A 22004-nucleotide genomic window follows, 5' to 3' on the forward strand; every position below is an offset into this window, starting at 1 on the left:
AAAGACTCTTGAATAAGCACAATTATGAGGTAATGCTGCAGAGGAAAGGTTGGGTAACATGTCTGCATATTTCTGTTACAAAACAGAATAAAGTCAAACTCCAACCACAAAACAGGGTTGAAACAGACATCAGTTAAAAGACACTCAGGTCAGAATAAATCACTAAAACACAGAAGCCGTGACAGATTTTTTACCAAAATGATAAATTCGTTTTTGTTTTTGTTTTTTTGGCATGTTTACCCTGGTTTCCTATTTGAATATTTTCCTATTTAAAGTCTGCTTTATTTCTGTGTCAACATACAGTGATGACTTGTAAAGTTACAAAGAAAAGGTGAAGCAAAGATTCTCAGCTTGGGTCAAAATTACTCTCTAAGAACAACTGGCTGGTTGAGCTGTTTTACATGTGCACGTGTTTACCCATGGACTCCTCTGTTCAGTGCATGCTGCATGAAGACAAACACACATCTGTAATACTTGACTGCATGGTATACTGGCGTTGTTTCGCCCTGTACTGTGTTTTCTTGTGCAACAAATAAAATTTGTATTTCTCTTTGACTCATCCTTTGTATGACTCACACTGTTGCTTAATTCTTACGTAATTTATCGTTATTAACCACTAAGGGTCTCTGAAGTCACTAACAGCTCACACAGATCTGTAGTGGGAAATATATCAGGTGAAGTTAATATGCTTATGAAATACTGCACTTTTGACTTTCTACACACCAATTTTAAACTGTGCAAGGGTAATCAATTCATTATAAGAATTCAGATAGCCTTGAAGACTTATATCAATTAATTGTAACTTCGATGTGAGCTTACTGTCATATAATTTTCTTCTAGTATCCGCTACATAACAAGAAAGAGATTTTTGCTTTATTAAGAAAAAATATATTTTGACATTGAAATGTACATTTTGGCCACAGTCATGTATTTCTCATCTTATTGTATTGTTTCTGATACTGACCCAAAAAGTTAGATAATAGCAAAATTGTAATTCATTATTAGTATAAAAGAATTACTCACTACATATTTTCACATTTATAATCCCATAAAATGATAATATAGTCAGTTTGAATATATTTTATTCAATATTAGTTTACAAAGTTAAAAAAAGCCTAAAAAAGCCTGAATATAACTCTCAGTCTTATCCTGATATTAAGGAAAGGATGTCGTTATCATTTACTTTAACAAACTCTATTACTTAAAGCATTTAACTCGAAATTACAGTCAATTTTACTAAGTTGTTGATAAAATTACTCTAGTTTTCGAGGTTGACCAGTGTCATATTGTCTCTTTTTGTAAAGCAGCAGTTTTCTTCCACGCCGCCAGGTGGCAGTAAGAAGGTGAGAGGCACATCTTATATGACAGAAGAAGTCTCGTGCCCTTCACAACAGCAAACATGGCTACTGCCACCAAATTTATCCAGAGGCTTCGAAATTATTTATCCGGGGTAAGAAACAAACTTACTGGCTGTTTTCATATCTAAACATGAAGAGATTAAGTTAACCTCTGAGTGATTTACCGTAAAAAAGTCAACGCTACGTATGAAGCCTGGAAGAGCTGCTTCTATGGGTTGCTTTGGTGCTGGGAGTAGTTAGCGCTATAAGAAGGAAGATGATTGAGAGATGGTCTTATGTGTTTTAATCTGTTGATTTTTGTTTTATTAGCACGACCTGCAAGCTAAACTGCAGCTGAGATATGGGGAGATTGCAAAGAGGTAAGATTTGTCACAAGTTTGTTAACTTAAATATTGGAAGTAGGAAGTAAACTACCGCCTTCTGACAAATGTTGTTGCCCAGTTTCTACACCTTCATCTATAGCCATATTTAAATAAGAAAGTAAATATTGCAGATTTGAAGAGAAACTGGCACTACTAGCATCGACATCCATGTATTGACATTTATTACCAGTTCCCCCGCTTGCCAGCTTATACATTAAAAAGAATTTATCTTTGTAACCGAAAAGTGGGAGTATTGCATGACTGAAAAACACAGTAGCGGTGTACTAATGTTAAAGACGAGGTAAGAAGAGTGAGTCAGTGGGTTCATGGGCCTTGTTGATGAAACCGCCTGCAAACTTCAGTACAGGTAAGCCAGGAAGGTAAATAATTCGGGGTTTTGCTTGAGATAATAGGCTTCACTTGTCAGGCCCCCTACGTCAAAATAAAGGGGAGAGGCACACAATAAGACATTTTGTGTCTTATTTCATTTCATTTGTTTGTTTATTTGAACAAGTTAAAGACATATCATAACAAAACAATAACAATTTCAGTCTGTATGCCCCACCAAAGTTCATGGCTCTCATTAGCCTCCATAGTCCTAACTGAGATGCCACTTTAGACTGGCCAGAGCCAATACAAGCATATACTGTACTCTGTAATAAAGATGCATTGAGAACTAAATGCCTTCTGTGCAGCCTTTAGTCATACAAACAGGGCTTGACATGAACTTTTTGGCTCACCAGCCACTGTGGCTAGTGGTATCCCTGAGTTACTAGCCACTCAGTATTTTCATTTGTTGTTGGATAATTATGTTCAATATGATTAAAGCCGATGATGACATGCTAAAGTTTACTTAAAAAAAGATTTACAACCTCTTTAAATGTAAATGACCCCTATGCACACTCAAAACAAGACTACATCAATGTTAAAATCCACAGGTTCTTAGTCAGGTATTCAGCTCTGATAAAGCTGTGTGTAACATTGTGCTCCTTTCATATGAAAATATGCAGTCTATTAAGACATAGTAATTAAAATAGTAGTTTGTTATTGCTTATAATAAAATGATAAAGGGGATTAATTGAACTGATGAAAACTCAGCAAGAGACACTGTCTGCTTAAATATTTATTAACGATTGTAATCAGAAAATCATTTCTTTTTTCATGAGAATGACAAAGAAGGAGAGGTAAATTAAATTTCCTCAGAGCTTTCATCATCAGAGTCATCTTTTTGCTTGTCTCTCTGCTCCATGTTTGAGATAAAATTCAACCCGCCAAAGTGGCCAGTGGGAGGTGATGGTGGTGTTACTAGCCACTGCCGAAATCAACCAGCATTTGGCCAGTTGGCCGGTGTTAATGTCAAGCCCTGCATACAAACAATATTGTTAGGATATCTCTGCACTTAAAATGTTGTTCACCCTGTGTATTTCTAAACACTTTGTATACACAGAAAAAAATCGGTCCTCCTTCAAAGTTTTGTTGTTTATATATAGTTAGTGTTTACACTCATTTTGTTTACAATACCATTTCCCTAGGACACAGGCACCACCCAAACTGCCTGTAGGACCAAGCCACAAGTTTGCTGGCAACTACTACTTCACCAGAGATGGGCGCAGAGAGTCAGTACCTGCCACTGTCGTCATGTCTTCGCAGAAGGCCATCGCAGCTGGCAGGTACAGCCTCTATCAGTAAATTTATATGCTCAGTAATATTTATGACTTTGACAAAATAAATATACAATAGATTATAAATTAATTTCATTATCAGATTACAAATTATGTTGTGCAACACTTACACTCTTACTCATGTTGGCAAATGTTAATGTGTTGTGTTTTCTTTACCGTTCCGACCTCTTCCAGTCAAGTTGCTGAAGCTCCAAAGGCTCCAGTCACCCCAGGGGCCACATACAAGGAGCCTTCTCTCTCCACAGACCAGCCATACCTCTGAGAAGCAAGACTAGCCTTCCCTCATTAAGTGGAAACGACATCAATTCTTCATCTGAACCTGCTGGAGAGGCTTGCCTACTATTTGTGTTGGTTCTATCCTGTACAATAGAAAGTGTGAATAAAACGTGTTCTATTTAACCTTTTTGTCAAAATGATTTGCACTGATCATACCATGAAATGAATGAATTTAAAAGGGTTCTGAAAAAGCAGGGTGTGAATTGTTGCAGTGTGAAAGTGATATGAAATAGTGCATCTAAGGTGAGAGGGGAGTCCCCGCCAGCCTCTCCCATCATCATGACTTTTGTGGCCTGATGCTGCCGGGGAGGTCTGCGAAAAAAATTTTTTTGTTGATTTTTATATATAGGTTATAGGTAGTCCATAATATTCTTTTATTTTTAAAGTCAATTTTACAATTCTGCATTATTGAGTTGAAGCTAGTTCTTGTGTGTAGTATATGAACCTCTGCTTTTGTCAGGTTATGTGTACATATTACTTTGATTCTTACCCCAGTAAAATCAAATGGGACTTTTCCTTTGCTTGATAATAACAATGGTAATATTAAAAAACTATTCATTTAGCATTTTTGAACAGGGTCACAAAGTGTGTATAAAATTAAAATTGAATAAAGTGAGAAATGTAAGGAGGCCCAGATTAAAACCACAAAAAAAAAAAAAAAAACATAAGAGAATCAAACAAAAGAAAGAGGCTGAGCACAACCACCAAACATAAGGAAACAAAAAATCAAAACAACAAGAAATTCTGGTGGAACAAATGAGACCAACTGACAACTGTAAGATGACATCTAAACATAAGATGCAACCAATGATTTGTTGTACTAACCAGCAAGCAAGATTGAAAACACCTGTGTTTGTGTCATCTGTGCTGGCTGAAAAACAAAACAAAAAAAAAGATGTTCAATAGTTCTACTGCTGTCTGGCTGCGTGTCTGGTCCAGCAGGTTCCTGGGTCATTTTAAAAGATCAAGACCCCCAAATGATGGCAAGTGATCTCCTGGCTCCACAAACCTCCAGACTGGCCTCTACCAAAGCCCAAATAAGACTCACAAGAAGCCCCCTTTGTCCCCCTGAAATTGGACGACTTTGTGTATTGTTGTGCTGTCTGTGTCTTGTTAAATGGGAGCATTTAATGGGACACAGACCACAACAATAATCCCCATATTAGCAGGACTGAAAAATAAAAATAAAATAAATGATTAAAATAAAATGAACCATCCTTCATCCAGATTTCAACCAACAGCATTTATCTTAACTGGATTGCCTACTTCTCAAATACATTTTAACCTTAAGTAGTACTTCACATACTATAGTCAATATTTACAAAACTGAAAGCTAGTCTTATGAATGATAATAAAAATCTTCTCAAACTAATTTATACAACACTCTCTTCACTCCACTGTACAACAGTAGTCTGCTGTGATCATAGCTGTCATGTGGGATTGCCACCTGAGGACACGTATCTTACACAGTATTTGTGAATGAGCCTTTGATGTAGCATTTGCATAAGAGACCCTAGGACTTAACCCATGTTTTGATGGTCATTTGACCACTAAATTGTAGTAACTGTTAGCTCTCTAGTTAAGCGCGTCCTACAAGTCTCAGAAAACGCACAACACAGAGACGTTGGCTGCTGAACTGCCGATCGCGGGTGATGCATTCACAGAGCTTTGTAATTCTCAAACATAAGATTAGTAATCTCCACAGTAACATTCCCATTATCCAGTCCGTTACAGTATCAACGTGAAAATTATGGAGCTCAGCCAACTCACCCTGTTACAATGCTGAAACCTGACATTACCCTGTCAGGCTACGTCCTGGCTCATTAGCATACCGCAACACTGATTGGGTGCTTACTGAGGTGTGTGTCTGAGTGTGGCTGTGCAATTTTTAAGTACATACACAGCGGTGGGGAAGAGAGATGAGAGGGAAATATCGTGTGCCTTTTTTTCGGCGGATTTATCCGCTACTGCAGATAATTTTGTCGACTTGTAATGGATGTTAATTTTGTGAGTACATCAAAATGTGCTTTCTCAGCTTATAAAATTTTGATTTGAGGGGGCAAGTCTAGGGGCTGTACCCGCGCCCTCTTTCCCCTCGGTTTGTAATTGGAGCATAAAAGTTTGTTACGCTGGCTGCACAGCAGCGCTATATATCACCATTAGGAACATGAAAACACAGGTCTCTGTTAAAAACTGTTATAAATCTCATGACATAAACTTCACCAGCGACACAGCCCAAAACCGACCGTTAACGTTCACCAGAGTTTACCCACGAACAGAGCCATCTGACAGAGCCATCTCTTGCGTCATATTTCTGCGCCGCGTGCGATGCTACCGTGGAGGACATCGAGCATGGGACACCTTGGCTGTTTATTTCTCCTCTTTACATCCCTAACGTGGTTTCATATTTTGGGTAAGAAGCTGAAATTGCATATGCATGTGTGAAATGGAAGATACCCTTCTTCTAAGCGATATTTTCACTGATAGCGGGGGGAAGTCGAGAGTTTCTCAGGTGTACCGCCGCCTGTCAGTCTGATGGAGTCGGGTTACAACACAACCTATAGTGAACTACACATCTTATGCTGTCCAAGTTTTGAGTCCTGATAAACATATCTACAAGGGGCAAACGCAGTGCAGTCCAAATCGGTTTAGGGATTTGAAATGGGTTGTCAAGGAAAACTTGAGCGAGGTAAAGGTACCCTTTCCTGTGCTAGCACTGAATAAAGTAATTACACTAAAAAGACAACACCAAAAAAAAAAAAAAAAAACAACAACAACAACAACAACAAAAAAAAAAAAAAAAAAAACATGAGTTTGCGAAAAGAAAACTTTGATTTGATTGAAATTCTTTCTTTCTTTTCCCTTCGTGTTTGGAAAAAAATGCATTTTCCTTTACAAAACTAAAAAACAACCCCCCCCCCCCCCCCCCCCCCCCCCCCCAAAAAAAAAACAGCTTAAATTATTGTTGTTTTTTTAAATGTTTCTCCTGTTCTTTTGATGTCTTCATTTAAGATATTATCTATACCATCACATAAATCATTTCTCGTGACTTCTCAGGCTGTTTTTCTTTTCCATTATTTGATTATTTAGATGTCCTATATAATCCTTCTGACTTATTATCTTACTCAAAGACATTCAGCACAGTAACAGGCAATTGTTTTCTCCTGTTTCAGGTGCTTCAGGTCACACCCTGCCCACCTGCCATGAACAGCTGGAGTTCAGATGTAGCGATGGCTCATGCATCTCCAAACTGAGTGTGTGTGATGGGCACAAACACTGTGCAGACGGATCAGATGAACAGCGCTGTAGTAAGTGCAACATTGCTGAAGTAATTCCACCCAAAACTGTAAAAACACACCCACACATGCTGCATGGTTTTGTTTTCACAGGCTCTTGCCCTTTTCTTTTGCAAATTTAAGCAAACACTAAAAAAAGTAATATTACAAAACACTGAGGAACTCATAGTGAAGATGAGAAATTAAAGCATAAGACTATGGAAAAGATTTACATATGTGTAATCTGGAAAAAGAAAATAAGTTAAGCGTTAAGTGAAACAGAAGAGTCATAGGTTCAGTGTGATGCAAGAGTAGATCATGTCAGTTGCAGACAGATGTTTCAATGTAAAATACACCTTGAATTTTTGGTTGTCTGGGATTTCTCCTGTTTTTATTTGTCAGTGAAATGAACTCCAACATAAACAGTGTCAAAGTTTAACATGCTCAGACAATCAGCATGGGTCAGTGATGGTTTTTGCTTTATACCTAGACTTGCTCAGCTTTTCAATTGACAGTATTGTTTTAATAAAAAAACCTTAGTCTTAGTTCTAAAGTAAGCTGGGATTTACTGGCTAGTGTGATTATCATAGTTATACTTCTGCATTTTAATATTTAATGATAAATTCAGGCATGTGTTTGGGGGAAAAAACTTGTGAACTAATATTCATTAGATTACCTCTCCAGAAACAGTTAATCCTTGATACTGCTTCTTTCTCTCAGGCAGTGTCAGCCGAATACCATTGCAGATTTTTACTTGTAATCCCACTAAATCATTCAAGCTTGTGATACTGAATTCCAGAGGGATTTGGCTGCCTTATCTTTTAATAAGTGAAACATCTATGAGAAAGTACAGTGCACATAAAAGGATTAGTGTGAGTACATACATTAAACATAAATGTCACTGATACCAGCACTGTAAGTAGGTGTGAAAGACTCACACTATCTTTTTCTGAGGTTAAAAACTTTGAATCTTGGAGGTTGGAATTCTGGCAAGAAAAATATAGAAGGTAAACCAAACTAAATTTCCCAAGAAGACAAATGACACAGTAACCACAGCAGACTGTGGTTTTATTGGGGGAAACTGAAGAAAGGGGAAATTGATATGACAGAGGAAATAGGTTGGAATAGTTTTAAAAGCTTATAAGACAGATGCCAAAAGTCATTTTGAATTGTATATTTTTATGAAGAATACTCCGAATGAAGCCCAGACACTTGTGCTGTTGTAATATTTTATTTCAAGTTTTTCGAGCTTGTTTTCCTGTAAACTAGCGATATCTCAGTTTGCAGGCAATACTTAATTTAGGATTTTTTTGCTTCTTTTAGAGCTTCTAAAAGCTGATTTGTTTTTTAAAAATACAATAAATAAATAAAGCCATGCAGACTATGTCTGAATTGCTACCCTCTGAGAAGCCTCAGAGCTAAATAAACTAAATTAAACTACAAACTTTGACTCTGACTTTTCATAGAGCACCTGAGACCACGCCCACAGACTCCTCCTCCATGTGCAGCATCAAAGTTTCAGTGCGGAGATGGGAAATGCATCCCCCAGATCTGGAGATGTGACCACTCTGCAGACTGCTCTGATGGCAGTGATGAGGAAAGATGTGGTGAGTGATGATGCTTTGCTTCATGCCCTTGAAACATCATGACAGTCAGCACACCTCTAACACCTCTTTGAGTCATGAAGATGAAAACATGCAATCCTTTCTGCTTCTTTTTCTGCACATGTAGCCTGCAGCTGATTTTTCAAGGTTCAGATTATTATTTCTGGTAAGAGAGAGCTAAGAAGTGCAGTGTGTAGTCATTTGAATTCAGCAGGAAACACATTGGGAATGGAATATAATATCCATTAGTGTGTTTAGTGTAAAACTTCTTTAGTTCATGTTTTTTTAGTGTGTCTTTGAATATTTAACACCCTTCTCTCAACTCATTAGAACAACTTTGAATCAAACTGTCACTGCAAGCTTCATATGTCCTTAAAACACAGATTTTTGCCCAGTCGCAGCTTAAGGAGTATGTTTATGTGCCATAAACATCAACAGACAAAGAAGGGGTGGGAATCCTGCTGGTATTGATGAAAGTATGATGTTGTTTTCTTGAGGATGACAGACTTTTGGAATACATCTCTTCAAAATAATTCATGGTGCTCCTTTAAAGTTGGGGCAAACATCTCAAAGATTCATTGTTGGAAGACTTCCACACACGCTGTGGGTGATGTTTTAACCATCAGCCAGCAGAGGGCAGGATAGATCAGCTCCTCACTGACTGTCCTGTCCTCAGGTCTGTTTTATGGTGTTTTCACTTCCATTGGGATTTTTTTCACAACACCCTCTGTCTGTGAATGACAAGAAGACAGTCAAGTCTCAGACTTATTTCTTCTCCATGAGAGTCATAAATTAAGTTAAGTGAAGAAACGTTTTGTTACCAAAGATTGACTCCTAGGACCATAATAAAAGATTCATTCGGGGAAACAGCTCCTACAGGGACATGTATTCCTCCTCTCCTTCTCTGATTATCCTTCCTTCTTACCTCATTTATGTCTTTACAGCCGTTAATCTTTTTTCTTTCTGTGGTTTTTAGGTTTTTATCCAGTCAATCCATTTTTTTTCTGTCACTCCCTTTCTTTCTTTCTTTCTTTCTTTCTTTCTTTCTTTCTTTCTTTCTTTCTTTCTTTCTTTCTTTCTTTCTTTCTTTCTTTCTTTCTTTCTTTCTTTCTGTCTTTCTTTCTTTCTTTCTTTCTTTCTTTCTTTCTTTCTGTCTTTCTTTCTTTCTTTCTTTCTTTCTTTCTTTCTTTCTTTCTTTCTTTCTTTCTTTACTCTTGTCTTTCTTTACTCTTGTCTTTCATGGCTTAGCTTTTTAACCATTTCTGCTCTTTATTCCTTTCTCCCTGCATGTCCTTCCTCCTTTCTCTTTTGCTTGCTCTGACTTTCTGACTTTCTTTCTCCATATATCTGTCTCTCTAGTTGTATCATTATTTCTCTGTATATCTTTCTTTAGCTCATTTACTTTCTCTTTTTCTTTCTCTATCTTGATCTCTCTTTTTCACTCATACGCTCTGACGTCTGTCTCTGTCTTTCTAATTGTCTTTATTGTTGTCTGTGTCTTTCCATCTTTATTGCTCAATTTAATTCAGAATATCTTTACTTTGCATGATATTCTTGATAAAAATGCCCAAAGATGAACAGCATGGCCGATCACATCAAACAGTGGTTAATACATACACACACATTTATTTCATAAACACTGAACAAATATGATGATCATCAAAGAGGTAAAAAATCGGCAAGTCATTACTTAAAAGTTTTAAAATATCAGAAAACGGTAAATCTGTGTCTGTGTGTCTAGCCCTCTGTGTCTCACTCTCAATCCTTTTGTCTGTCTCTTTCTGTCTTTGACCCACCAGTCCCATATTTTCGTCTGTGGCAAAACATTGTTTTAATTTGTATTATTTACCCACCCCTCTTGTGTTTGTTGTTTTGCAATCGTTTTGTTCCCTTGGTTGAAATGGAGACTATAAATCACTCTGCAAAACATCAATCAATTTAATATTGAAAAGATTTGTCAAAGAAGAAATCCAGATGTTAATCAGGAGATCTTTCTCTGAGGACAGAGCTCAATGGCACCAGTTTTAACCTCCTTATATGAGCTATCAAAGGTCCACCAGGTGATCAGTGCGGGGCAGCTGCATACCTGTGAAGTGTATGTTAGTATCTAATCAACTTATCCTCATGAACTCTGGGTTTTGCTGGGAAACAATCACTACAACCTCAGGACATCCAAACCAGAACTGCATGGGCAGACCACAACTATTTCATCATACGACTCTTGAAAATGAAATGTTGCCATATTAATTAAAATGTTCCATGCTTCACATAACACAATGAACATCTCTGTGGTTGTTTGGTTATAATCTGACTATTAGAAGTGGTGACAATAATTTAGAGCTTTGATAATAAAGAGCTTCATTCTCATTATGAAACATCAGAGTTTTCTCTTTCTGTCTTTGAATCCACTGATGATGTAACGCTTGTTTTTGCAGATCAGAATGAATGTGAGCTGAATAACGGAGGCTGCTCTCATGTGTGTAGAGACCAACAGTTTGGCTTTGAGTGTGACTGCCCTGACAACATGAGACTGGTCGGACATGGTCAATGTGAAGGTGAGCCTGAAAGAGCAGAAAAATGATAGTAGTTTAAATCAGTTTATTTCAATTAAATAACATTAACCAGATATGCATTAAACCTCCTCTGCCAAACAGCTGTTATTGAGTAAGAGGAGCTGGTCTTGCTTTGAGTCTATAAACACATCTTTATTCTGGGCCTATAAAACTCCTTTTAAAGTGTCTGCTCTTTTGTCCAGAGATTAATCAGTGCCTGGAGAAGGATGTGTGCGACCAGCTGTGTGTCCACATGAACGACAGCCTTAACTGCAACTGCCATGAGGGCTACTCCATGAATGTAACAACAGGAAGCTGCAAGGCCAAAGGTGAGGCACCAATGATTAATCACCCCGATAACAGACTGTGTGTTGTTGCACAATGTTTCCCTCACCCCAAGAATCAGCAGATTTCTTGATTTGTTTGATTTTTAATTGTTTTTGTTATTTATTTGTTATTTATTTGTTATTAGCCATGTTGCCTCCTTTAATCAGTGATATACCATGTTTTCCTTGAGATAAGTAAACTAATTTGATGTAATATTCTGCACTGAACTGAAATGAATGTGAGGCTAAGAAAGAATTTAGATGGTTATATTAAAGAAGATAAAATGTCCAAAGTTTAGCCTGTTTTTCACTGAACTATGAAATGAAAAAATGCAGTTAAATAAAATAAAATAAATTAAGGATCAGGTTGATGAAGCAGTTAATAAACACATACACAAACTCAAAACATTCACTAAACAGGAAAAAATTCTAAAAGTATATCACAGGAAAACTCTGTCTGAGTTGGCTTCTAAGTTAACTTTGATATTCACTTTAACTTTATTCTGGAAGTCTGCTTCATAAATCACAGCCCTGCTTTGAAGTCAAGGGGTCATCGTGTTTGCGTGCATGCGCACTTTCAGTACATGAAAGCGGCCAATATTTGAATGTTATCAGAAGCACATGGAGAAATAATCAACTCACGCAGGTTCCATCTTGATAAACTTAAATGAAAAAGGCTGTTTACATGTGAAACAGTCATCTGTCAGATGTCAGTTAGTTATCTCAAAGAGATTTGGTATCTTTCAGCCGATAGAATATCTGACTCTTGCTACTGATGAAATACCACAGCCCTGATTATTTCCACAGGCTTGTGATTGAGTAATGAAATGGCTTACAGGTTAAGCGTCTTGAAATGAAAGGAACATCTTTTTCGCTTGTTTTCCTCTCTATTAAAACAACCATTCATTATACATTATACATGTCAAAATGATGGCTGTTTTTGTGTCCATGTGAGAAATTTCACTCATTTTTTTGTAACTTAAATTTTTATTGGTTATTTAAAAAAATAAGTTTTCACATTGGCAAATCCAGAACAACAGGTTTCAATTACACTTTTTCGCATAATAAAAGTGATATTTCTGAAGTTTTGACAAAGAACAATTTCTCCTTGCCAGTGTTTCCATTACGACCAGAATTGCGCACGACTGAGTAAAGTAAAACATAATGTCCATCCTGACGCTGCACTCATGATGATGCCGATTCTTGAACATTTGTGTTTTTATTCACTGCTCAAACTGTCGGCCGTGATCACGCTAACTCAAAAAAGGCAGGAACAAAACACTGAATGAAAATCATCATCTCCAGCTCACATACTCTCACGCAGACACACACACCTCCACCTCTCCCTCCTGCTGCTCTCTGACCGGCTCACAGCCGTCCCGATGCCCTCACAAGTGTCGGTCAAAAACACAAACAACCCTTACCCTGCATTGAACATATATATAAGAGCAGAGCTGATAAAATATGAGCGCTGGAGTCTGTTAGTGTGGCAGTGGACACGTACGAGGAGGTGAGGGAGCAGTGTTGTGATGACAACATGCAGAAAAGGTGTTTCCATTGCACTTTTACAACAAAGTTCATTATCGAAATGTCTGAAAAACCACCTATGAGAGTGTAAAAACGTTTTATGGAAATTTGAGAGGTTTTTTGAAAATACCGTGTTTCCATTATTGTTTCTCTTTTGTGATATTTAGGTTTTTGGAAATTCTAGGTGTAATGGAAACCCAGCTAATGTTGGGAGTTGAACTTTCTGTTGCAGTATATCTGTTCCATCGGTTATCTCCAGTATTGTTTGCCTTTTCATCCCTTGTTGTAATATCTTGAATAATGTCCATTTCTCCCACCTGTCATCCATCTGTGTTTCAAACGGTGCCTCAGTTTTTCCGCTATGAATATTTCTTACATAATCTCAAGCAATTGTTCTTGGGTTGGTGAGTCCACTCTGCCCCAATTCCTAGATATAGATTTTTTTTGCGGCTATCAACAGTAATTTCACCAAATATTTGTCTCCCTTGTGTAGAGCCCCCTCAGATGAATCAAAACGACACATATATAACAACAGAAAAGTCATAGGAATTTTGTAACCTAACATTTCTAGTAAAAATCTATTCTATTTAAATTTTAGCTTGGGTGTAATAAGAAAAGGAATCAGATTTTTCCCAGAACTCGCCCCTAATCCATAAATTGGTGGATGTTTGATGTGTTTCTACATAGCGAACCAGTTGCCATCTGAATTTTTAATTTTAGATTCTGCTTTCCATTTTCTTTGATATTATGAGTTGAGTGTTGGTTTAAATGAGTGATAAGTTGATACAGTGCAGAAATTATACTTATTTTAATTCCATTATGTATTGTAGAATTAACTTGATCACAACATTCACTTCCTTAAAGGAGTCTCTTTTTTTACTTTCTGTCAGGTCTGAAGAATTCATGTTTACCCAATTCAAAAAAAAAAAAATCTTTTCCAACATCCCAGACACATCAGATCTAAATGGTTCAAACTAAACTGTGTGTGTGGTGTTTGTGGTAGGTGAGGAGGCTGAGCTGGTTTTCACCTCATCTGAACAAATACAAGTGATGGGCGTCACCAACTCTGAGCTCAGGGAACCGGCTTTACACATATCGGGTCCAGGTCCAGGTCCCGTGGCAGCATTGGTCTCTGAACGAACACTGTTTTGGGCCCGGCAAGGACGAGGCTCAGTCTACAGGTAACACAGTGTATACTGCTGCTACTGTAATAAAACCCCAGCACTTAAGAAATAAACTAACCTAAGACACAATCTGTTATTTTACTGAAGAAAAAAGGATCATAGGTTCTCAACCACAAAAAAAGTAGACGTTAGATTTTTCTGTGGCTAAAAACAATAATGTACACAACAGTTTCATGAATACCAACAAACATGCCACTCTTTCTTTTGGTGCTCATTTTTTACATTGGCTAAAAAGCTGTCAAATAATGTGTCAAACAGCAAACGGAGCAATTTTCAGAAGACTTACTTCTGCCTTCTAAAGTGAGCAGAAGTGTCACGGTACAATTACTGCAACCTCGCTATTGTAAGCACTGAGGGGAAGAAGGAGAAGAAGAAGAATTATTGTGTGTTGTTTCCTGATTTTGTTATTTGACTTTGTTCAAATGGAAAATCTGGTTTCTGTAATTTGTAAAGTAAAGAAGAAAAACCAAAGCAATTCAAACACAATGAAGTTTTTAAATACATTTTGAAAACAAACCCAAAATACTCTCACAGTTGGAACATTTCGCATCCTGGTGTTGTTCTCCAGAGTCTCACTGGGTGGGAAGCAGAAGGACCCGGCCTTGGTGCTGAGAGATAAAAGTTCAGTCACAGGTCTGGCTGTGGACTGGATCCACCAGCTCCTCTACTGGACCAGCACGGGGAACAACTCTGTTAATGTTGCCCGGCTTGATGGTTCAGCTCAGCATCGACTCATCACAGGGCTGGAGAAACCCTCTGCTGTGGCTGTGCATCCTCTGCTCGGGTAGGAAGAACAGGCCTGTTTAATCTTTTAATTCTTTTATGGTCGGCTGCATCATTGAAATCACGTCAGGGGGTCAGTGGTGATGTCATTTTTGCGCAGTGAAATGCATACAGGTACAGCATGTTTAGAAAAGCCTTACCCGAACACCACTTGAAGCACTAACTAAACACCTGAAGCATTGCGTTCTGTTTGTACTCAGGGAGAGGCGGAGCAGGGCACACAGTCATGACAGATGGTTAATAGACAAAACTGAGAAATGTTTGAAGTGCATTGTCAGCTCCAACTAAACCTCAAGTTCTTCCTGCTGTAATTTTGTGCTTCTTGTTTGTCAAGATGAAAATAATTCCATTCTCAAAATATCACTAAATAATTTCCAGCCTAGAAAATCTAAAAAGCTCTTTATTTTCTCAGGATGCTTTTCTGGGCTCAGTGTGGCAGCTCCCCAAAGATTGAGAGGTCCAGCTTAAACGGTGAAAACAGAACTGTTCTGGTCACCAGCTCACTACGCTTTCCCGTTGCTCTTTCTCTGGGTATGTCCTGAAGTTTAACAGTTATAACTATGTTGTGAACTTCCTGCTCTTCACGGTTGAATGTTTGGGGAACTTAACAAAAACTTCTCCTTGGTACTAAAACAATGTGTGCATGTGGCCTTGGGAACTTTCAGCTGAAATTCACTGTATGCTTACATTTTGTGTTGAGTTTATATGATCCACTTTTCGATCTTAGATTTGCCTCGCCAGCTGCTTTACTGGGCCGACCAGGGAATGAGAAGCATCTCCAGAGTTGATTTTGAGGGGCGTCATCGTAAAACAGTGGTAGAATCCAACGGTTATCTGGACCAACCGTTTGGACTAGCTGTGTTTGAGGTAAATTAGAAAATGGCACAGTGTACTCAGTACATTTATGAATATTAATATAAAATGGAAGATCAGCTCCAAACTGTGTGAAAAAAACTGAAACAGGAGGCTTTGCACATCTCAAACATCAGTTGTATGTCACAAATGACATGCTGTTTATTCTGATGTAGTTCAACCAAAAAAGTTGAACACACAACTCAGCAAGAAGTTGACTCTTGAAAATGTTCTGCAAGTCCTGTCAGTTTTGGCAACAAAATCCTTGACCTCTTTAAAAATACTTTTAGTTTTGTGAAGCAAATGTTGATATGTCTTGATCCATGTTTTATTATGTAAGTGGATTCAAGGACAAAAATGTGCTGCTGCCTGATCTGGTGCATGCAAGTCATTAAAACCAAGAGAAAACATCGGACAGATAAAATATTTTAGATGAACTGAAAAAGAAACGTGCCTCTTCAATTTATGATCATTTACAAAATCTTGTGCTATCCTGTGACAAATAGTATTAGAAAATCTGGAACATATTATTCAAGACGATACATCATGAACATCACTAGTTCAATTTGAAAAAAAAGTGTTGAAGCTGTTTCACTTAATTCAGTCGTCTCTGTTTCAGGGTTTTGTTTATTGGAGTGAAGAGGTGACAAAGTCTGTCTGCAGAGCCAGCAAACGCGACGGCAGGAACCTTCAAGTGCTGCTGTCAAACACGACCTCACCAGGCGGTGTGGTCATCATCCAGTCAGTTCTCCAACCAAACGGTATGATCACTGTCTGTTTATTATTTCTGAGGCTCCACTGTGATTTTGCTGAAGGGGGAAATGTTTGTCGTATATAATTGCCTTCATGTTTGGGCTCTTGTGTGTAGTGGCTTTAAAACGGCACATGGTCAGGTGCATTGTTGACAAATTGCCACTTCGAGGCAGCTGAAAGGGATTATGCTATTGACCAACAAAAACTTGGCTTTAAGTCACTTACTCTGTGATTTCCTGCTATTATAAGGAGCGTAATCCGGATAGTACGTTCACCCATACATGCGGGTTCACTGCACATACGCTAGCTTGTTATATAAATACACACACACACAGCAGTGCCCATACGTCTTCCGTAATATTATCTCTTATGGTTATTTGCAGTCAAATGGAATTTGTTTCTTATAAGAATTTTGATATAATTCAGCTACCAATCAAAAGTTAAAAGAAGGTTCATCTTTGTGAATGCTGAAGTGAAAAACCTAAACATCCCTACAAAAGTGCGATAAATGTTCAAAATTTGCATGCTGTCTCTTCAACCTTCTGAGGGTTTACCCATCCATCCATGGGTGTTTGCTGTGTTTTCATCAAGATTTTACTTTCAGGACTTATGGAGTGTTGTTTTAGTGAAGGGCTGAACATTCACAGTCTTTACGTCATTAAGTTGGCAGTGAACTCTGGGCACACCCCCACATGAATGTGCAGTAATGCCTACCCACAGAGAGTGTGCAATCTTGCGTCATTAGGACATCATCAGAGCCCCTCAGACCACACACTTTCTGGGAATGCGCCTCAGACTCTGTGAGTCATGAGTGTGAGTCTGGGATTGGACCACTTGTTGATTTTATTTATGCCAGACAATGCTTTTGACCCATGCACTTTAGGCCATGTAGATAAATCAAATAAGGCTAAAAATGTGCACAAAGTCCAATCTTTCAGTGCTATCATGGGTAGTGGACGGCCCAGCAATTAATACAACCCTTGATTTTTTATTTCTCTGGTTCTCAGGGCCTTCAGTGTGCGGACATCCTGAGGCGGTGTGTCAGCATGAGTGTGTTGTTGACCTGCGTTCTGAAAGACTCCAGTTTACCTGCAATTCTCCTGAAACAGGACAAAACAAATCTCGAGAGCTTCCTGACGTCTCACGTGTGATTCCAACATCAACTTTGTCGGATCCTACATTTGCTGGAATTCTATCTCTTATCAGTAAGAAACTTTTTTCCTTTGAATTCATTTGTTTGAACAAACTCCCACCACATGGATACGGAAACCTCCTGCTTATCTTTTTTTTAGTGTTGGCACTAAGACAAGGCGCTGTTAAAAATAGCTTCTTTCCTCTGACCTCAGCAGGTCAACACAAGTCTGCCAACCAAATAAATCACCAAAGAATCTCTGCATCTCCACTTTAGAGTCAGTTACTGGGGCGACTTGCTTCAAAGTAACAGTTCGGATGAGTACTGGAGTTACTTTGTCCTCAGATTCCCTTCAGTCAGTTGCTCAGCTGCTGATTCTTCTGTGACTCTGAGGATATAAATGTGATGTAAAAAAACACTGAGGTCAACATGATCCCTCCCTTCTGAGTCATACAAATGCAACAGGCAGCATCTGTTGATGTACTTTCACTCTGCCAAAGAACTTTAAACCAAGTTCAGCTATATGTTTGCACAGACTACCAAGAAAAGGTGGGAAAGATGTATTTTCTGTGTTGCCAAATTTAACACTTAAAAGCTTAACTTGTGCTCAGAAGTGAATATTTTGGCAGCCTGCCCACAAACAAACTGCTCTTGTTTTTAGAGCTATTATTGCATGTTTTCCAGCCTGGTTTTTATGCAAAGCATCTCTTATTCTCATAAGAAGCTCTCTAAGAAGAAAGTGCTGCAGCTGTTTCCAGTCACAGCAGCCACCTGTCTGCTTTTTCCACTGAGGAGGTGAAGGGCTGAAAGCTAACGTCACCCCAACGTACAGTCTGTCATGTCTGTAGAAAGCTCCAACAAGTGACTTAATTGTGTGTGTGTTTTTTTTAGTGTTTCTTAGTGTGCTGCTGGTGGGAATGGCTCTGTGGTGGTGGAGGGATGAGCTCAGGCCGTCCACGTCTCTCACTCATCAGGGCTTCTCCCTCAAGGAGTCCCAGGACCCGCTCATCATCCAGGAGCCACTGAGGGGTCCTGTGAAGGCAAGAGAAGAAAACACACACACACACACACCCAAACAGGCGCCTTCATACATTCTGAGAGAGAAGATGTCATTCATTGAGCTGGATTCGTGTACACCTTAGATATATTTAACTGAGAGTAGAGTTTGTTTCCTGCTTCATGCTTATTTTGGAGGCTGAGTTTATGTTCTGGCAAACAGGTAAATCACAGAAGTGATTTACAGAAGTGATATCTTTGGACCGTTTGCGGCTCTGCCTTTGATCTTTCAGAGATTTGAGGAAGAAACTTACAATCTGCTTTGGATTGCCTACTTCTTAACTGTGAAATGTATAAATATTTGAGCTGTAAAACAAGGTCACAAATCTCTGTGTACAAACATGTTAATGGTGTTGGTTGCACTTTTTATCAGATCAGATGCACACAGCTCTGATTAGGCTTTGTTTTTACTGTTTTTCAGTAGTAACAATATTTTTTCTGCACCATTAGCACCCAAACATTACTTTGTGGAACATTTGTCATTAAGAGAAATTAATATTTCATAACCAGCTGAAAACTCCTCACAGGTAGCTTTAAGTCATATTTCAAACATGTTCATTCAACCTCTGATGTCAGGAGATCATTGAGGGCATGTCCGCCTTTAAAATGACACAGAAAGTTCAGTTAAACCAGTGGACAACAAGAAACACATCACATTATAGTATCTGAATTTTGTGTTTCTGAAACATCCAGAGTTTGTATCAAAATAGTAGGAATATTTGATGTGGTGTTTGATTATTTTCATATTATATATCAAGGGGACATACATTTATGAACAGGCATTACATAGATTTTAATAACTTCCCTTTACATGATTGGGTTACAAGAGAGAAGGTCGCATAGTGTCAGAAAAATTGTGGAGGACTATCTGCATGAACTCTCTCCCAAATTCCTGTGCGAGGTCGTTTCTAGTTCTCAGATGTTTCGCCCTCTCTGCTTATCTCTGATTAAAACAACGCAAAGAAAACAAACTTTTAGCATCAAGCCTGATGGGATGAACAGCATTGCAGCACATGGTAGATAGAAAACTTGTTTTCATACTCTCAAAATCACTTAGAAATAGTTTCTGCTGTTTATTGATGATTTGAAAAGTATATGTTTGGGCTTTTAACTTCTCAACAAAAAATATGTTTAGGCTTTAATTTCTCTTCTTCTATTTATTTTATCAAACCAATTACAGTGTGTCCACTTGGGACATTTCTCTCAGATTGAAAGTGAAAGGACAGTCTGTGGACTTTCCAGGCTAAACCTGAGCAGTTATCAGTAATTGTGAACTGTTTGTGGAACAGTCTTTTGTTTCTAACGAGATACCAGAGGAAAGCTTCCGCTCCTGAATCACAGGAATACACAGGTTCTTCCTGCTCAGGAAGCCATGCTTTTCTTAACAACCTGGGTTTGGAACAGCTTCATCGGGACACAACTGAGGCTTGATGTAGCTAATATGACAAGTTAAGTCTTTACAGTTACAGACCAAAGCAGGAAGAACTCAAAAAAGGAGAATCAAGATCATCCAAACTTTAAAAAGAGTTTTCCCTACAGTCAGAAAGAGATGGTTTGAGTCACGTGTATTTGTCAACATGGAAATACCACAGAGCAGTGATAAGATGCATGACCTTTACTGAAGTTTGTTTAACAGCTCAATTTATGTATTTTCCTGTAAAAAATCCACCCTCATCATCAACAGGCTTATCTTATTCTCTTAGATTAGATTTCCACCAATAGTTTCTCATCTTCACACTGTGACCTTACCTTACCTTCAGTAAAGAGCCCCAATCAAAGCTTGATCTCTTTTTAGCCATCTACAGTAAAAGGTTTTCATTCTCACAGCTTTTGTTAAGTCTCTAAGTTTACACTTGATGTTGATGCTTTTTTTTTGCAACCTCATTATCTAGTGGGTGTAATGCAGATTATTCATGAATCAGATTTAATTCCCAGTTTAAGATCAGCTCTTAATTTATGTCTCAGTGCTTCCCAAATGTCTTTCTCACTAATGAAAGTTATGAGCTAAAGCATATTTATGAGTCAGTTGGGAAGCAATGGTCAGGATTTCTTAGAAAGCACCGTGGGAGCACCTTGACCCGTTCCCATCACTTTATAGGCTTACGGTTGTGCAGTATGTCGACTAAGCCAGGTATCTCTCTGCCGCCAGGAAACTCTGCTTAAGCTGGACTTGGAAGGTGAATGAAGGCGGTGTGTCACACACAGTCAGCTGACCAGGCTTCCCCCTGCGCCGCTTTGACCCCGCGGTGACCTCGTGGCTGAGAGGATGAAGACAAAAAACCATCTGGTTTCACACAAGAAATGACTCAGTGGTAAATATCGAGGGCAAAAACAAGAACAAAAGCTTTTCGGTTTCTCAGAGTACCAACTGTAGGGTCTTGTGGTCACTTGAGTTTTTCTTTGATGTTAGTTTTTTTTTCATTATCACTCTAAAAGCTGAGCACAGCAGTGAAAAAATAACATCCACCAACACAGATGCATTATTTTCAAACCATGTTCAAAAGCACTTTCTCAGAGAGGTCGCAAAGTTTTGTTGTGCCTGAAATTAAAATGTGATCTGTATATATTTAAAAAAAGAGGTTGATTAGTTGCTCCTTTCACCAGAGAACATATCACAAACAGTTGCTGGTTTCAGCTCCTTGCATCTGGAAATCAGTGCTGTTATTCCAAGACAAGAAATAAAATAATTTATATTTTAATTGTTGAAGATGTAACAGACCAAAATAAGAAAAGAATAAGAAAAGAAGGGTTCCGGCAAATGTCATTTTATTGTTTAGTTGCACTTTCTCCAGAAGAGTTTTCTAATCTTGTATCTTTTTGCTTATCCTACTGTTTTTCTTTTGCAGTGTTATGGCTCATGTATTTTTGTTTGTTTTACTTTTCAAGTCGAACAGGTAAACAGATAATTAAAGTTTAACTAATATTTTCTGGAGGAAAACTCTTCCTCCACTGGCTGTTTTTGGCCTTTGCATTGCCACGCTATTGGTCTGGTTTTTTTTTTTTTTTAGATTTTGGTTGTCCAAGCTTAAATGCATTGTGACCATCCTGGGAGCAGATTAAAGTGTAGAAAGATGTAGATCAAGCAGGAAGCAGGAGTAGGCCACGTATCAAGGGTAAAGAATTTAATCACACTTCAATATTGGTACATTGAAAAATGAAGCTGCTTCCAACAGGAGTCTGCTTGAATGAGACAACTAAACTTCAGAAAGTTGGAGAGGAAAAAAACATGTTTTTGATGCTTTGATAATTTCTTTACCATGAGCTTAAAAAGATATAGTCCAA

General features: G+C 38.2%; 2 protein-coding genes across 2 annotated transcripts; both read left to right on the top strand.

The window, feature by feature from the left end:
• The first annotated feature begins 1321 nt into the window (after positions 1-1321).
• ndufa7 (NADH:ubiquinone oxidoreductase subunit A7) lies at positions 1322-3801 on the top strand. The gene is made up of 4 exons (XM_074668504.1): positions 1322-1450; positions 1668-1717; positions 3253-3390; positions 3577-3801. Exons 1-4 carry the CDS (start codon positions 1400-1402, stop codon positions 3662-3664), a joined length of 327 nt encoding a protein of 108 aa, XP_074524605.1. The 5' UTR covers positions 1322-1399; the 3' UTR covers positions 3665-3801.
• Positions 3802-5583: 1782 nt separating this feature from the next.
• On the top strand, positions 5584-21109 carry LOC141789560 (low-density lipoprotein receptor-related protein 8-like). The gene is made up of 13 exons (XM_074669029.1): positions 5584-6091; positions 6852-6986; positions 8420-8560; positions 10993-11112; positions 11313-11438; positions 13966-14143; positions 14715-14930; positions 15342-15460; positions 15657-15796; positions 16401-16542; positions 17542-17739; positions 18558-18706; positions 20872-21109. The coding sequence occupies exons 1-13, from the start codon at positions 6007-6009 to the stop codon at positions 20905-20907; spliced, it is 1785 nt and encodes a 594-aa protein (XP_074525130.1). The 5' UTR covers positions 5584-6006; the 3' UTR covers positions 20908-21109.
• The last annotated feature ends 895 nt before the right edge of the window (positions 21110-22004 follow it).

This window comes from Halichoeres trimaculatus, unplaced genomic scaffold (assembly GCF_033239565.1).
Source record: "Halichoeres trimaculatus isolate MK-OKI-2021-1 unplaced genomic scaffold, fHalTri1.1 fHalTri1_scaffold_4, whole genome shotgun sequence".
Classification (NCBI taxonomy): Eukaryota; Metazoa; Chordata; class Actinopteri; order Labriformes; family Labridae; genus Halichoeres; species Halichoeres trimaculatus.

What these genes read in the sequence shown, in the direction of transcription:
- ndufa7 (XM_074668504.1), top strand. Translation starts at nt 1,400, where the DNA reads ATGGCTACTGCCACCAAATTTATCCAGAGGCTTCGAAATTATTTATCC. An exon ending in TATGGGGAGATTGCAAAGAG is followed by an intron (nt 1,718 to 3,252) that starts GTAAGATTTGTC and finishes CCATTTCCCTAG; the next exon opens with GACACAGGCACCACCCAAAC. An exon ending in AAGGCCATCGCAGCTGGCAG is followed by an intron (nt 3,391 to 3,576) that starts GTACAGCCTCTA and finishes GACCTCTTCCAG; the next exon opens with TCAAGTTGCTGAAGCTCCAA.
- LOC141789560 (XM_074669029.1), top strand. Translation starts at nt 6,007, where the DNA reads ATGCTACCGTGGAGGACATCGAGCATGGGACACCTTGGCTGTTTATTT. An exon ending in AACGTGGTTTCATATTTTGG is followed by an intron (nt 6,092 to 6,851) that starts GTAAGAAGCTGA and finishes CTCCTGTTTCAG; the next exon opens with GTGCTTCAGGTCACACCCTG. An exon ending in GTCAGTTCTCCAACCAAACG is followed by an intron (nt 16,543 to 17,541) that starts GTATGATCACTG and finishes TCTGGTTCTCAG; the next exon opens with GGCCTTCAGTGTGCGGACAT.